At 54.8% G+C, this 16,584-nt stretch overlaps 1 protein-coding gene across 1 annotated transcript in view; it reads right to left on the bottom strand.

Annotated features, from left to right (window-relative positions):
• Positions 1-338: 338 nt before the first annotated feature.
• Positions 339-16,584, bottom strand: part of SCHIP1 (schwannomin interacting protein 1) — a gene marked incomplete at its 3' end in the record, with an annotated part of 57,861 nt that continues 41,615 nt past the window's right edge. Inside the window, exon 2 of the mRNA XM_068170956.1 lies at positions 339-457. Coding sequence (XP_068027057.1) covers positions 339-457 — 119 coding nt within the window. The remainder of the gene's footprint in view (positions 458-16,584) is intronic.

Genomic DNA, 16,584 nt, shown 5'->3' with positions numbered 1-16,584 from the left:
GGCTGGGGGTCAGGTGGAGGGGGCCAAGCTCTTGTGGGGTGTGTGCAATGATAGGACAAGGAACACCAGGGACAAGTTTGAACAGAGAAGGTTTCAGCTCCACAGGAGGAGAAACTTCTTTGGTGTGAGGGTGGCAGAGCCCTGGAGCAGGCTGCCCAGAGAGGTTGTGGAGTCTCCTTCTCTGGAGACTTTCCAACCCCACCTGGATGCATTCCTGTGCAGCCTGCCCTGGGTGATGCTGCTCTGGCAGGGGGTCGGGCTGGATGGTCTCTGGAGGTCCCTTCCCACCCCTGGTGCAGTGTGGGGCAGTGTGGGGCAGCGTGGGGCAGTGTGCTCACCGGGAGGACAGGCTGGGCTTGCCGCTCTTGCTGCAGCTGCTGTACAGGCCGGGGCCATCGTCGAAGAAACTGCCCAGAGCCAGCTTCTGCCTGATGGACTCCCGTTCATTCTTCTGGGCCTGAAAGGGAAGGCAGAGGAGAGGGATTGAAGCTGCTGCTCACACCAGGGCACAGGAAGCAGAGCTGTCCCACTGAGTCCCAGCACCGCGCTCACGATGCACCACCGCGCGCAGCCTCCCGCAGGCTGTCTGCCACGCTCGGCTGGAACACACGGCCCATCCCACCTGGGAAGCACACTGACAGCTCTCTCTTTCCACCTATTGATAGAGATCATGAGAGGGCTGGAGCACCTCTCCCATGAGGACAGACTGAGGGAGTTGCAGCTGTTCAGTGTGGAGAGGAGAAGGCTCCCAGGAGACCTTCTGGTGGCCTTCCAGGATCTGCAGGGGGCTCCAAGAAAGCTGGGGAGGGACTTGTGAGGGTGTCAGGGAGGGATAGGACTGGGGGGGATGGAGCAGAACTAGAAGTGGGAAGATTGAGATTGGCTGTGAGGAAGAAGTTGTTGGCCATGAGGGTGGTGAGAGCCTGGCACAGGTTGCCCAGGGAGGTGGTGGAAGCCTCCTGCCTGGAGGCGTTTGCAGCCAGGCTGGCTGTGGCTGTGAGCAACCTGCTGTGGTGTGAGGTGTCCCTGCCCATGGCAGGGGGGTTGGGACTGGCTGAGCCTTGAGGTCCCTTCCAGCCCTGACAATTCTGTGATTCTATGATCTAGCTATGTCCACATCTGAGATGAGGCTGCACCTCAAATCCTGGGTTCAGTTCTGGGCCCCTCACTCCAAGAAGGACATTGAGGTTCTGCAGTGAGTCCAGAGAAGGGCAACAAAGTCGAGGCAGGGTCTGGAGAACAGGGCTGGGGAGGAGCAGCTGAGGGACCTTGGGTTGTTCAGCCTGGAGAAAAGGAGGGGAGACCTTCTGGCTCTCTGCAACTCCCTGAAGGGAGGATGGAGCCAGGTGGGGGTTGGTCTCTTCTCCCTAGTTTCATGGTGGTAGATGCAGAGGCCTGAAACTGTGCCAGGGGAGGGTTAGGTTGGGAATGAGGAACAATTTTTTGCTGCAAGAGTGGTCAGGGATTGGCAGAGGCTGCCCAGGGAGGTGGTGGAGTCCCCACCCCTGGAGGTGCTCAAGAAAGCTGTGGCCATGGCAGCTGGGGCCAGGGTTCAGTGGCCATGGTGGGGTTGGGTTGCTGGCTGGAGTGGATGATCTGGGAGGGCTTTTCCAACCAAGAAATTCTACATATGCAGTTACTGAGGTTATGCTTGCACCATCATCATCATCACCTTCCATGTTCCAAAGCAAGCCCCACAAACCACACACAAAGCTTCTGCCAAGGTGCTTTGAGATGTGTTTTAACCACTGCAACCAAATGATCCACTTGAACATACATTTATATATATATATATATATATATAAATAAATAATCTAAATGTAGATGTTTATTTGGACAAACTGCAAAGGCATTTAATATGAATGACTGACCAAAATGATGGAGATCCCTGGGTGAAGATCAACATGAAGGAGAACCCTGGGGAAGGATCAAAGTGATGGAGATCATGGATAAGGATCAACATGATGGAGAACCCTGGGGAAGGATCAACATTATGGAGATCCCTGGGTTAAGATCAACGTGAAGGAGATCCCTGGGTAAGGATCAGCATGATAGAGATCCCTGGGTAAGGATCACAATGATGGAGAACCTGGGGAAGGATCAACATGATGGAGATCTCTGGGGAAGGATCAACATGATGGAGAACCCTGGGTGAGGATCAACATGATGGAGATCCCTGGGTGAGGATCAAAATCATGGAGAACCCTGGGGAAGGATCACAATGATGGAGTCCCCTTGGGAAGGATCAACATGATACAGGTTCCTGGGTGAGGATCAACATGATGGGGATCCCTGAGTAAGGATGAACATGATGGAGATCCCTGGGTGAGGAACAACATGATGGAGATCCCTGGGTGAGGATCAACATGATGGAGACCCCTGGGTGAGGATCACAATGATAGAGAACCCTGGGTAAGGATCAACATGATGGAGATCCCTGGGTGAAGATCAAAATGATGGAGATCCCTGGGGAAGGATCAACATGATGGAGATCCCTGGGTGAGGAACAACATGATGGAGATCCCTGGGTGAGGATGAACATGATGGAGACCCCTGGGTGAGGAACAACATGATGGAGATCCCTGGGTGAGGAACAACATGATGGAGATCCCTGGGTGAGAATGAACATGATGGACACCCTGGGGGAAGGATCACAATGATGGAGAACCCTGGGTAGGAGCAGGATGCTGTGGGGACTGTGTCAAAGGCCTTGCAGCAGTCCAGATAGATCACATGCAGAGGTCACCCCTTGCCCACTGACAGTTACTCTACCACAGAAAGCCACCAGGCTGGTCAGGCAGGATTTGCCCCTAGGGAAACCACATAGGCCCTCTTCAATCACCTATGCAATTGATTAACTTAGTGCAATTGATTAACTCAACCTTCACTTCAAACCAATGATTTCATGCCAGCTCCAGTGCTCACTACATGCATCACCTTATCACACTGCCCAGTATATCCCAGAGTCCCCCCCATGGGACCTCTTCCTCTTTGGAGCGGGAAGAACACAATCAAGAGAGTGAATCATGGATCAATGGCTGCCAGCCACGCTTCAGCAGGACCCTGCCCCAGCTGGGGAGTGTCACCACTGTGTGGTTCACAGATTCACTGAATCACACAAGGTTAAGGGTTGGAAGGCACCTCCAAAGATCATCCAGTCCAACCCCACCCCCAACCCCTTGCTAAAGCAGGGGCACCCACAGCAGCTCATTTGGGAGTTAGCAGCAGTTTGCCAGGCTCCTCATTATACAGAATACACAATTAACCAGGTTGGAAAAGGCCTCAGTGATCACCAAGTCCAACCTATCACCCAGCACCATCCAATCAACTAAACCCTGGCACCAAGGGCCTCATCCAGGCTCTTCTTAAACACCTCCAGGGTGACTTCACCTCCCTGGGCAGCACATCCCAGTGGCAAATCACTCTCTCTGGGAAGTACTTTCCCTCACCTCCAGCCTGAACCTCCCCTGGCACAGCTTGAGACTGTGTCCTCTTGTTCTGCTGCTGGGTGCCTGGGAGAAGAGACCAACCCCCACCTGGCTACAACCTCCCTTCAGGGAGTTGGAGAGAGCAAGAAGGTCTCCCCTGAGCCTCCTCTTCTCCAGGCTAAGCAACCCCAGCTCCCTCAGCCTCTCCTCACAGGGCTGTGCTCCAGACCCCTCCCCAGCTTTCTTGCCCTTCTCTGGACACCTTCCAGCAGCTCAACATCTTTCCTAACCTGAGGAGCCCAGAACTGGACACAGGACTCAAGGTGTGGCCTCAGCAGTGCTGAGCTCAGGGCACAATGACTTCCCTGCTCCTGCTGGCCACACTCTTCCTGATGCAGGCCAGGATGCCCTTGGCCTTCTTGGTCCCCTGGGCACACTGCTGGCTCATATTCAGCTGCTGTCCACCACTACCCCCAGGTCCCTTTCTGCCTAGCCACAGAGAGTGAATCATGGATTAATGGCTGCCAGCCACACCTCAGCGGGACCCTGCCCCAGCTGGGGAGTGTCACCACTGTGTGATTCACAGATTCACTGAATCACAGAAGGTTAGGGGTTGGAAGGAACCTCCAAAGATCATCCAGTCCAACCCCCCTGCCAGAGCAGAATTTTCTAGGGCAGGTGTGGCTTGGGTTGGAAGGGACCTTGAAGATCATCCAGTTCCAACCCCCTGCCATGGGCAGGGACACCCCCCACCAGCCCAGGCTGCTCAGGGCCTCATCCAGCCTGGCCTTCAACACCTCCAGGGAGGAGACATCCACAGCCTCCCTGGGAAACCTGTGCCAGAGCCTCCCCCTCCTCACTGGGGAGCATTGCAGTGATGTAAGGGGTTGCAGTGCAGCAAAGCTGGGGCAGGTTGGATGCTGGGGCCGTTCCTTGGCCCCAGGCAAGGTGCTGAGAGGCCACGCCTGGCCCCGGCTGGGGCACGGTCAGGCCACCAAGGCTATTTTTGCCAGGGTCTATCATTACCAGCCACGGACAATGACTATATTTAAAGATGCAGAGCCATGGGCAGTGCCTCATTTTATCTCTGCAGAGCACGAGGGCTATTCCTGGCCTTACAAACAGCTCTTGTCACCACAGAAGCGTTTTGGTTTTCAAATCTCCTTCAGGGTGGATGTGTTGGGAAGCTCAAACCCCAGCTCCAAGTGTGCATCTCAAGCCAGGCTGCAAATCACCCCAAACCCCCAGGGTCTTGAAGAAGACCATGCTTGCAAACAGTTCTTTGGATTTTCTTTGGCATGAAGTGATCTGAAAAGGCAGAGGGAGGAAGGATTCCTGCCCCGTGCTGGTCCAGCCAACAACACCGAGCGCTGCCCTGCTCCCGCGCCCGAACCCCAGCAGCCTGGCAGAGGGGTGGGCAGCATTTCCACAGGTCCCTTCCTGCCCAGGGGCTGACTTCTGGCAGACAAAAAGGTCCTTTTCTCACAGGCTCACAGGATATTAAGGGTTGGGAGGGACCTCCAGAGATCATCAAGTCCAACCCCCGCCGCCAGAGCAGGAGCAGAGAACCCAGCACAGGTCACACAAGAATGCATCCAGAGAAGGAGACTCCACAGCCTCTCTGGGCAGCCTGCTCCAGGGCTCTGGGACCCTCACAGTGAAGAAGTTCCTCCCCATGTTGAGGTGGAACCTCCTGTGATGGAGTTTATATCCATTATCCCTTGTCCTATCCCAGGGTGCAAATGAGCAGAGCCTGTCCCTTCCAGCCCATAGTTATTGGTAGACATTGATCAATCCCCTCTCAGTCTTCTGCTCTCCAGACTGAACAGCCCCAGGGCTCTCAGCCTCTCCTCACAAGCAGTGCTCCAGTCCCTTTACCATCCTGGTAGTCCTCCCTTGGACCCTCTCCAGCAGCTAGCTCCATGTCCCTCTTGAACTGGGGAGCCCAGAACTTACCTTTTTATAGCTGCCCTCCCCTCCCGGCGCGGCTGCTTTCCTGATGACGTCCCCCATGCCATCACCCTCCTCATTCATCTCCTGCGCTCCCAGGGCCTCACGTGGACAGGGAAACGTTCCCGTGGGGGCATCTCAGGCCTTCCTCTGCTCTTCACATGCCACCCAGGCGATCAAAAGCTTGTTCCAGGTGCCCAGACCCCCAGCAAGCCACTGCCCTCCTGGCCAGCCAGGTCGCCGCCAGCCCTCCGGCAGCCTCTCGCTTCCCCTCTTCCACCTTGCTTTGCCCTAATAAAGTCAACGGCAGCGCTGCAGCCTTGGCCAGCTGCTGAGGGAGGCGAGGGCTGCACGGGCCAGGGAAGCTGTGTCCTGCTCCAGCCACTGCCAGAGCTGGATAAAAATAGCCCTGAGCCCTCAGCAGCTACACAAGGGCAGGAAAAACCCCGGGGTCTGACGGCAAAATCTGAGCCCGGCGACGGAGGCACGGCCGGAGGAGGCAGGAGGAAGAGGCTTTCCCCCGGGGGCTGCTCCCTGGAGTTTCATGTACATGGGAGGAAGAATTTTGTCCCTGTGAGGGTGACAGAGCCCTGGAACAGGCTGCCCCGGGGCTTGTGGAGTCTCTCTCTCTCTGGAAATACCAAGACCTGCTTGGATGTGTTCCTGCGTGATCTGCTCTGGGTGATCCTGCTCCGGCAGGGGGGGTTGGACTGGATGAGCTCTGGAGATCCCTTCCAGCCTCTGAAATTCTGTGATTCTGTTATCCTAATGAAATGCCAGAGGCTGGAGGAGCTGCTGATGCCTCGGGGGGGTGGTAGAAGCCTCTTGCCTGGAGGTGTTTGCAGCCAGGCTGGCTGTGGCTGTGAGCAACCTGCTGTAGTGTGAGGTGTCCCTGCCCATGGCAGGGGGTTTGGAGCTGGCTGAGCCTTGAGGTCCCTTCCAATCTGTGAGGGCAGCCCTCAGCCCTCACAGGGCAGCCTCAGCAATGTCAGCCACCAGACAAAGTTTTTGCTTCCATTCTTTTACACAGAAAGCCTCAGACAGGACCCCTGGGAGCTATTTCCTTGGTAAATCAGCTTTCTCAGGTGGGAAAAATACATTCCTAACAGCCCAAGGAGGTGGTCAACTTCCACCCATCTGGGGGGCTTGTCACTTCCTGCTCATTGCTTGGGGTAGCTGAACAAGGCTCAGCAGCCCCCAGACTTGTACTGCTTGCAGACCAAGTTTCTCCTGGAGATCTGGGCTGCCCCAAATAGCCCCTGCCCCCCAAACTCCACACAAATCCTGCCCAGAGTTGGCTCCTGGAGGGCTCAGCAGCCCCCAAACCCACACTGCTGGTAGACCAAAGCTCTCCTGGAGGGCTCAGCAGCCCCCAGACCCACACTGCTTGCAGAGAAGGCTCTCCTGAAGCTCTGGGCTGACCAGAATGACCCCTGCCCCCCCAGCTCCACAGAAATCCTGCCCAGAGCTTGCTCCTGGAGGGCTCAGCAGAAGAATTTTGATCTTGAAAAACTTTCATACCAAATAATTTTGACACTGAGTGATTTTAATACTGAAAGATGCAGAATAATTCTGATATTGGATAAATTTAACCCTGTGCGATTTTGATGCTGACTAATTTCAATACTGAAAGGTGCCAGGTCCTGCACAGTGGCCACAGCAACCCCAGGCAGTGCTACAGGCTGGGGTCAGAGTGGCAGAGAGCAGCCAGGCAGAGAGGGACCTGGGAGTAGTGGTCGATAGTAGGCTGAACAAGAGCCAGCAGTGTGCCCAGGGGGCCAAGAGGGCCAAGGGCATCCTGGCCTGCATCAAGAAGAGTGTGGCCAGCAGGAGCAGGGAGGTCATTGTGCCCTGTGCTCAGCAGTGCTGAGGCCACACCTGGAGTCCTGTGTCCAGCTCTGGGCTCCTCAGGTTAGGAAAGATGTTGAGCTGCTGGAAGGTGTCCAGAGAAGGGCAAGAAAGCTGGGGAGGGGTCTGGAGCACAGCCCTGTGAGGAGAGGCTGAGGGAGCTGGGGTTGCTTAGCCTGGAGAAGAGGAGGCTCAGGGGAGACCTTCTTGCTCTCTCCAACTCCCTGAAGGGAGGTTGTAGCCAGGTGGGGGTTGGTCTCTTCTCCCAGGCACCCAGCACCAGAACAAGAGGACACAGTCTCAAGCTGTGCCAGGGGAGGTTTAGGCTGGAGGTGAGGAGGAAGTTCTTCACCGAGAAAGTCATTGGTCATTGGAATGTGCTGCCCAGGGAGGTGGTGGAGTCCCCATCCCTGGAGGTGTTCAAGAGGGGATTGGATGTGGCACTTGGTGCCATGGTCTAGTCATGAGGTCTGTGGTGACAGGTTGGACTCGATGATCCTCGAGGTCTCTTCCAACCTCAGTGATACTGTGAGACTGTGATAACTTGGATACTAAATAACTTTAATGCTGAATGCTTTCAAGACTGAATATTTTTAATGCTAAATGTTTTTAATGATGAATAATTTGAACCCTGAACAACTCTGATGCTAAATATCTTTAATGCTGAATATTTTTAATCCTGAAGACTTTGAACACTGCACAATTTTGATAATACATAATTTTGATACTGAGTATTTTTAATACTGAAGAATTTGGATACTGAACATCTTTGATACTAAATTGATATCATTTCCCTGGAGCTGAGCACAGCCTTCGACACTGTCCCACACCACAGCCTGGGCTCCAGGCTGGTGACACATGGGTGTGAGGGGTGACCATTAGATGGATACAGAACTGGCTTGATGCCTGCACCCAAAGAGTGGCTGTCCATGGGTCCATGTCGCAGGGGAGGCCAGGGACAAGCAGAGTCCCTCAGGGATCAGTCCTGGGACCAGGCTTGTTCAACATCTTTGTGGCTGCCATGGACAGTGGCACTGAGTGCACCCTCAGCAGGTTTGCTGATGACACCAAGCTGTGTGGTGCAGCAGACAGCTGGAGGGAAGGGAGGCCATCCAGAGGGACCTTGACAGGCTGGAGAGGTGGGCACAAGCCAACCTCAGGAGGTTCAACAAGGCCAAGGGCAGGGTCCTGCAGCTGGGTCGAGGCAATCCCAGGCACAAATCCAGGCTGGGCAGGGACTGGCTGGAAAGCAGCCCTGAGGAGAGAGACTTGGGGGTGCTGGGGGAGGAAAAAAAGCTCAACATGAGCTCTCAGTGTGCACTTTCAGTCCACAAAGCCAATCAGATCCTGGGCTGCATCAGGAGAAGTGTGGCCAGCAGGGCAAGGGAGGTGATTCTCCCCCTCTGCTCAGCTCTGCTGAGACCCCGCCTGGAGTACTGCCTCCAGCTCTGGAGCCCCTATTGCAAGAGGGATGTGGAGGTGCTGGAAGGTGTCCAGAGAAGGGCCAGGAGAATGAGCAGAGGGCTGGAGCAGCTCTCCTGTGAGGACAGACTGAGGGAGTTGGGGCTGTTCAGTCTGGAGAAGAGAAGGTTCCCAGGTGACCTCATTGTGGCCTTCCAGTATCTGAAGAGGGCTCCAAGAAGGCTGGGGAGGGACTGCTCAGGATCTCAGGCAGTGATAGGACTAGGGGGAATGGGATGAAGCTGGAGGTGGGGAGATTGAGGCTGGATGTGAGGAGGAAGTTCTTCCCCAGCAGAGTGGTGAAGCCCTGGAATGGGTTGTCCAGGGAGGTGGTTGGGGCCCTGTCCCTGGAGGTGTTTAAGCCCAGGCTGGATGAGGCTCTGGGCAGCCTGATCTAGTGTGGGGTGTCCCTGCCCATGGCAGGGGGGTTGGAACTAGATGATCCTTGTGGTCCCTTCCCACCCTGACTGATACTGTGATACTAAATAACTTTTATACTGAATATTTTTCATCCTGAATATTTTTCATACTAACTCATTTTGATACTAAATAATTTTGATACTGAATAATTTGAAGCCTGGACAATTTTGATGCTACATAATTCTAATGCTGAACATTTTTAATACTGAATGAGTTGAATACTGAACAACTTTGATGCCAGATAACTTTAATGCTGAATATTTGTAATGCTGAATAATTTGAGTACTGAGCAACTTTGATACTTAATAATTGAAATGCTGGAAAAATTTGATACTAAATAATTGAAATACTGGGGGGGGGGGGGAGGGGGGGAAGTAAATTAACTGATTTTAAATACAGGCTAATTTGAATATCCCCCCCAAAGGTCACAGGTTTCAATGACAGATCCAAGTCATGTTGCCTTCCCCCTCTCAAATCCCTACTTCAAGTTTATCAGCTCAAACCACATCAAAATCCTGCCTCACAGCATTCTTCTGCTGGGAAGTTTCAGGAACACCCCATCCCCAGGAATAACCAAGAGGCATTCTTGGCCCAGGATGCTGCTTTGGGAGCGGGATTCCCAAGGGACACACAGTCCTGCTCTGGATGTGTAATGGTTTTTACTTCCCCTGCACCGCTGACTCATTGTCTCCTTTCCTGCTGTGGCTCAGTTCACTTCCTCTGCTGGCCTGGGGATGGATCCTGACACAATACAGCCAGCAAAAAAAATAATAGACTAATGCCCTGCTCTGGGAGGGGGGGAGGAAGGAAGTGGTGGGCAGGAGCTGGGGGCTGTGCCCCAAGCTTCCTCTCTGCCTGGGGGCAGTCACGGAGCCATGGACAGCTTTGGGTCCTTTGGGAAGGGACCATCAAAGGTCACTCGGTCCAACCCCCGCCCTGCACTCAGCAGGGACAGCTGCAGCTGGAGCAGCTTGCTGACAGCCCCAACCAACCTCACCTGGGATGGTTCCAGCCATGGAAGGAGGACACAGTCTCAAACTGCACCAGGGGAGGTTTAGGCTGGAGGTGAGGAGAAAGTTCTTCACAGGGAGAGTTGTTGGCCATTGGAATGAGCTGCCCAGGGGGGTGGTGGAGTCCCCATCCCTGGAGGTGTTTAAGAGGGGATTGGATGTGGCACTTGGAGCCATGGTTTAGTAGTCATGAGGTGTTGGGTGACAGGTTGGACTGGATGATCTCTGAGATCTTTTCTAACCTTATTGATTCTATGATTCTGTGATTCCATGGGGCATCTCCCACCTCTCTGGGCAACCTGGGACAGGCTCTCACCACCCTCAGAGCCAAACATTTCTCCTTTCTCTCCAGCCTGAGTCTCCCTCTTTCAGTTCAAACCATTCCCCCTTGTCCTGTCACAACAGGCCCTGCTCAAAAGTCTGTCCCCAGCTTTCTGCTCAGCTCCTTTCAGCACTGCAAGGCCACCAGAAGCTCTCCCTGGAGCCTTCCCACTTCCAGGCTGCACAACCCCAATTCTCTCAGCCTGGCCTCGCAGCAGAGGGCTTCCAGCCCTGCCAGCATTGCTGTGGCCTCCTCTGGCCCTGCCCCAACAGGTCCCTGTCTGTGCTGAGGACTCCAGAGCTGCCCCAGCACTGCAGGGGAGGTCTCAGCAGAGCACAGCAGAGGGGCAGAATCCCCTCCCTGCCCCTGCTGCCCAGGACAGGCTGGGGCTGGGCTGGCAGCGCTCAGTGCTGGCTCATGTGGAGCTTCTCTTCACCCAGCACCCCCAAGACCTTCTCCACAGGGCTCCTCTCCAGCCCTTCATTCTCCAGCCTGTGTTGATTCCAGGACCTTACACATGGCCCTGCTGAACAGTGGGCATCCCCTGAGCAGATCCCACATGAGCTGATCTCAGTCCCCAGCAGTAGCCTCATGTCCAGCAGCCTCCTCATCCAAAGCAACAGGAGGAAACCAACCCTGGTTAAGAAGCACAGTGAGGAGTTCCTCCACCCCTGTAGCCATTGTTGGAGTCATATTTGGGTGCCCTCCACAAGGGACTAGACTAGACCCAACCCTGCACCCCTGGGACTGGCATCTTCCCCCCATCAGAGTAAAGAATCACAGAAGGTTTGAGTTTGGCAGAGACCTCAGAGGTCAGTACTGGGACCAGAGCTGTTCAATATAGTCATCAATGACCTGGATGAAGGCACAAAGGGCACTGCCAGCAAGTTTGCTGATGACACCAAGCTGGGAGGAGTGGCTGCCACAGGAGGGCTGTGCTGCCATCCAGCCAGACCTGGACAGGCTGAGAGTTGGGCAGGGAGAAATGGAATGAAGCTCAACAAGGGCAAGGGGAGAGTCCTGCACCTGGGAAAGAACAACCTCATGGAGCAGCAGAATCATAGAATCATAGAATCAGTCAGGGTTGGAAGGGACCACAAGGATCATCTAGTTCCAATCCCCCTGCCATGGCCAGGGACACCTCATACTAGATCAGGCTGGCCAGAGGTTGGGGACTGAGCTGTTGGAGAGTAGTGAAAGGGAAAAGGACCTGGGGGTCCTGGTGGATGGGAGGTTGACCATGAGCCAGCAATGTGCTCTGGTGGCCAGGAAGGCCAAGGGCATCCTGGAGTGGATCAGAAGGGCTGTGGTCAGTAGGTTGAGAGGTTCTCCTCCCCCTCTACTCTGCCCTGCTGAGGCCACAGCTGGAATCTTGTGTCCAGTTCTGGGCCCCTCAGGTCAGGAAGGATCTCAGGGAACTGCCTCTAAGAGTCCAGCACAGAGCCACGAGGATGCTGCAGGCAGTGGAAGATCTTCCTCATGAGGAGAGCCTGAGGGAGCTGAGGGCTCTGGAGCTTGGAGAGGAGGAGCCTGAGGGTGAGCTCATTGCTGTTGCTAAAGCTGTGCAGGGTGATGCCCAGAGGCTGGAGCCAGGCTCTGCTGGGGGATGCCCAATGCCAGCACAAGGGGCAGTGGTGGAAGCTGAGGCAGAGGAAGTGCCATGGAAACAGGAGGAGGAATTATTTCCCTGTGAGGGTGACAGAGGCCTGGAGCAGGCTGCCCAGGGTGGGTGTGGAGTCTCCCTCTCTGGAGAGATTCAAGACCAGCCTGGATGAGTTCCTGTGTGACCTGCTCTGGGTGATGCTGCTCTGGCAGGGGGGGGTGGACTGGCTGCTCATGCTTCCCTGAGGTTTAGCAGCAGCCACAGGAAAAGGCCAGGCCAGCAGGGCTCCAGCTCTGCTCCATGGTGGCTTTTGTGGCATCAGAGATTTCCTCCAAGGCTGCTCTCTCCAGATTCTATTCAGCCATGAGAATTTGTATTCACTTGACTCAAAAGATGCTGACAGCCTGGGGTTTCTTCATGCCACAAAAGCCCAGGAAGCCCTAAGGAGACCAAACAAAAGGGGGGGGGGGGGGGGGGGAGAGAAAATAAAAAGGCTAATAAAAATAATATTTAATGAGCATTTCATGGTTTAACTTCTGATTTTTATGGGCCAGCTTCTATGGCTGGGTGCTTGGTCAGACCCTGGGAGGAGGGGGGACCAGCCAGCCTTGCCTAGTCCATCCCTGGGGCAGCTAGGCTGACCTCTTGTGACACCAGTATCCCCCCAAGCCCCAGTACCAGAGTGCTACAGTGCATCAGAGGTTGGAAGGGACCTCCAGAGACCATCCAGTCCAACCCCCCTGCCAGAGCAGGAGCACCCAGGGCAGGCTGCACAGCAGTGCATCCAGGTGGGGTTGGAAAGTCTCTGGAGCAGGAGGCTCCACAACCTCTCTGGGCAGCCTGCTCCAGGCCTCCAGCACCCTCACACCAAAGAAGTTTCTCCTCATATTGAGCCAAAACCTTCTCTGTTCAAACTTGTCCCTGGTGTTCCTTGTCTTATCATTGCATACACCCCACAAGAGCTTGGCCCCCTCCACCTGACCCCCAGCCCTCAGCTATTGATAGACTGATATTGATAGATTGATAGATCCCTCTCAGCCTTCTCCTCTCCACACTAAACAGCCCCAGGGCTCTCAGTCTCTCTTCACAGGGGAGATGCTCAAGTCCCCTAAGCATCCTCCTGGCTCTCCCTTGGCCTCTCCCCAGCAGGTCTCTGTCTCTCTTGAGCTGGGGAGCCCAGAGCTGGCCACAGGATTGCAGCTGTGGTCTGAGCAGGGCAGAGCAGAGGGGGAGCAGAACCTCCCCAGCCCTGCTGGCCACACTTTGCTTGCTGCCCCCCAGGATGCCATTGGCTCTCTTGGCTCCCAGGGCACATTGCTGTCCCATGCAGCACTTGCTGTCCAGTGACACCAGCATCCCCCAAACCCCAGTATCACCAGCATCCCCCCAACCCCCAGTATCACCAGCATCCCCCCTACCCCCAGTGACAGCAGTATCCCCCCAGTATCCCCCCAACCCCCAGTATCACCAGCACCTCAACACTCCAGGAGCCTAACAGACCCCCAGACAAGCCTGGCAGGAGCACAACAGCATGACCTGGAGCAACTCTCAGAAGAACACCCCCAAGCAGGATGTGCCTCAGGCCTCAATCCACCTGAGAAATGATTTCTAAGCCAAGAAAAAAAACAACAACAAAAAAAGGGTAAAAAAAAAATCAATTCCCTTTCCCAGCAGACTTTTTTTGGGGTCTTTTTAACTTTCTTTGCATGTGGGGAGCCTGGTACCATCTCCAGAGCAGCCCTCCTGCCAGCAGATAGCTCAGCCCCTGCCTGATGCCAGCACCCAGAGCCAAACCCTGTTCCCATGGGCAACTGCTTGTTTGGAGACTCCAGTTTTGGGCTGGGGGTGGTGTGTGTGTGTGTCTATGTGTATGGGTGTGGGTGTGGGGGGTGTGTGTGTCTGTTAAACCCACCTTAGAAACCAATCCAAGGAGATGAGGTAAATCCAGACACTCATAAAAACATCCAAAGCCAGACAAAGCCAACAAGCAGCCCCCAAACAATCCCATTTCTGCTCCATGCCAAGGTGGAGCTCTCAGGCCAGGCTAAAAATACCACACTGACAAAGCACAGCCAACTGGCCAAGGCTGCAGGCCAGGGAAAGCACCACTAATACCCAGGCTGGGATCAAAGCCTCCATTTCTCTGCTGCCTTTTTGTCCTGGGTGAGCTCAGCACCTCACAAAGCATTACCCAGCCTGCATGAGCTGACCTCATGCACCCTGAGCTGACCTCATTTCCCCATGAGGCTGCTGAGAGACTGGCACAGCTTGCCCAGGGAGGTGGTGGAAGCCTCATCCCTGGTCGTGGATGTGGCTGTGATGGTTCACCAGTGAGCACTTGCAGCCCAGAGAGCCAAGCAGAGCCTGGGCTGCAGCAAGACAAGTGTGGCCAGCAGGGCCAGGGAGGGGATTCTGCCCCTCTGCTCCACTCTGCTGAGACCACAGCTGCAGCTCTGGGGCCAGCTCTGGAGCCTCTGTGTCAGGAAGGATCTGGAGGGGCTGGAAGGTGTCCAGAGAAGGGCCAGGAGGAGGAGCAGAGGGCTGGAGCTGCTCTGCTCTGGAGACAGCCTGAGAGAGTTGGGCTTGTGCAGGCTGGAGAGGAGAAGGCTCCCAGGAGACCTTCTGGTGGCCTTCCAGGATCTGCAGGGGGCTGCAGGAAAGCTGGGGAGGGACTTGTGAGGGTGTCAGGGAGTGACAGGACTGGGGGGGATGGAGCAAAACTGGAAGTGGGGAGATTGAGATTGGCTGTGAGGAAGAAGTTGTTGGCCATGAGGGTGTTGAGAGCCTGGCACAGGTTGCCCAGGGAGGTGGTGGAAGCCTCCTGCCTGGAGGTGTTTGCAGCCAGGCTGGCTGTGGCTGTGAGCAACCTGCTGCAGTGTGAGGTGTCCCTGCCCATGGCAGGGGGTTGGAGCTGGCTGATCCTCGAGGTCCCTTCCAGCCCTGACAATTCTGAGATGCTATGATGTCCTCCTGGTCAAAGAATAGGGCAAATGTGGAGCCCTCCCCAAAATGGTTGGTACAAGGAAATAAATCAGAATAAAAGTGGAAAAGAGGAGGAAGGAAGAGCAAAAATGCATGACATGAAGAGTGGCAGCAGCCTGTGTGGTTCCAGGATGCAGCCACAAGAAAGATGTCCAAAGCAAGGACCTCCTGATCAGGGAGGAAAGAGAATGCATGACATAAAGAAGGACAGGAACCTGCATGACTCCAGAATGCAGCCACAAGAAAGATGTCCAATGCTGGGACATCCTCACCAGGGAAGACCTGACCTGAATTCAAAGCAATGAACCTGATGTAGAATCACAGAACTGTCAGGGTTGGAAGGGACCTCAAGGCTCAGCCAGTTCCAAGACCCCTGCCATGGGCAGGGACACCTCACACCACAGCAGGTTGCTCACAGCCACAGCCAGCCTGGCTGCAAACACCTCCAGGCAGGAGGCTTCCACCACCTCCCTGGGCAACCTGTGCCAGGCTCTCACCACCCTCATGGCCAACAACTTCTTCCTGATGTCTAATCTAAATGTCCCTTCCTCTAGCTTGGATCCAGCCCCCCCAGTCCTGGAATAGGAGCTCCAGAACTGGACTCAGAGCTCCAGCTGTGGTCTCACCACATCCAAAATCCCAGGAGTATCCAAGGAAACAGCAGTGCAGGGTAATTTCTGGTGGATTTCCATGGCAGGGCAGGGCACAGGATAGAGATACCCCTACTCTGCCTTGGTTACAGGAAAAAGGGTGATGGCTTGCAACCAAAGAAGGGAGATGCAGACTGGAGAGAAGGAAGAAGTTCTTCACCATGAGGGTGGTGAGACCCCTTCCCAGGGTGCCCAGAGAGGTGGGAGATGCCCCATGGCTGGAACCAGCCCAGGTCAGGTTGACTGTGGCTGTGAGCAACCTGCTCCAGTTGCAGCTGTCCCTGCTGAGTGCAGGGGGGTTGGACTGGCTGACTTTTAAAGGTCCCTTCCAAACCAAAGCAGTCTGGGATTCTATGATTCTATGATTCATGGCACTCTGCCCCATCCCCATCCCCCTCCCCGCTGGGGACCTTCTGTCCCAGCCATGACATCATCATCTCCAAGCCTTCTGCTTAATTTCTCCTACATAAACATAGCTTTAAGCTTTCTCCACACATTGGCTTGTTCCTCTCTTCCCTTTATTTAACAGCTTCAAAACAAGGGGGAGTGGGTGGAGGGGAAAGGAGGGAGGAGAGCAGAGCTCCACCCTTGCCACCATCCCTCCTCCTGTGGCAACCACCAAAATCTCATCATCCCAGTTTGATCCAAACCCTGGGATTAAGGAACATCAAAGTATTAAACCTTGACCTTTGGATTCATGGCTTTGGGAGGGGGTTGGGAATTAAACCTTGGCCTTTAGGCTCATGGCTTTGGGAGAGGTTTGGGAATGAAACCTTGGCCTTTAGGTTCCTGGCTTTGGGAGGGGGTTGGGAATTAAGCCTTGGCCTTTAGGTTCATGGCTTTGGAAGGGGTAGGAATTAAACCTTGGCCTTTAGGTTCATGGCTTTGGGAGAGGGTTAGGAATGAAACC

This window comes from Melanerpes formicivorus, unplaced genomic scaffold (assembly GCF_026170545.1).
Source record: "Melanerpes formicivorus ecotype bairdi unplaced genomic scaffold, bMelFor1.0.p_v2 SCAF_929, whole genome shotgun sequence".
Classification (NCBI taxonomy): Eukaryota; Metazoa; Chordata; class Aves; order Piciformes; family Picidae; genus Melanerpes; species Melanerpes formicivorus.
The sequence above is the reverse complement of the archived record's forward strand: the minus strand, read 5'-3'. Positions and strand labels throughout refer to the sequence as shown.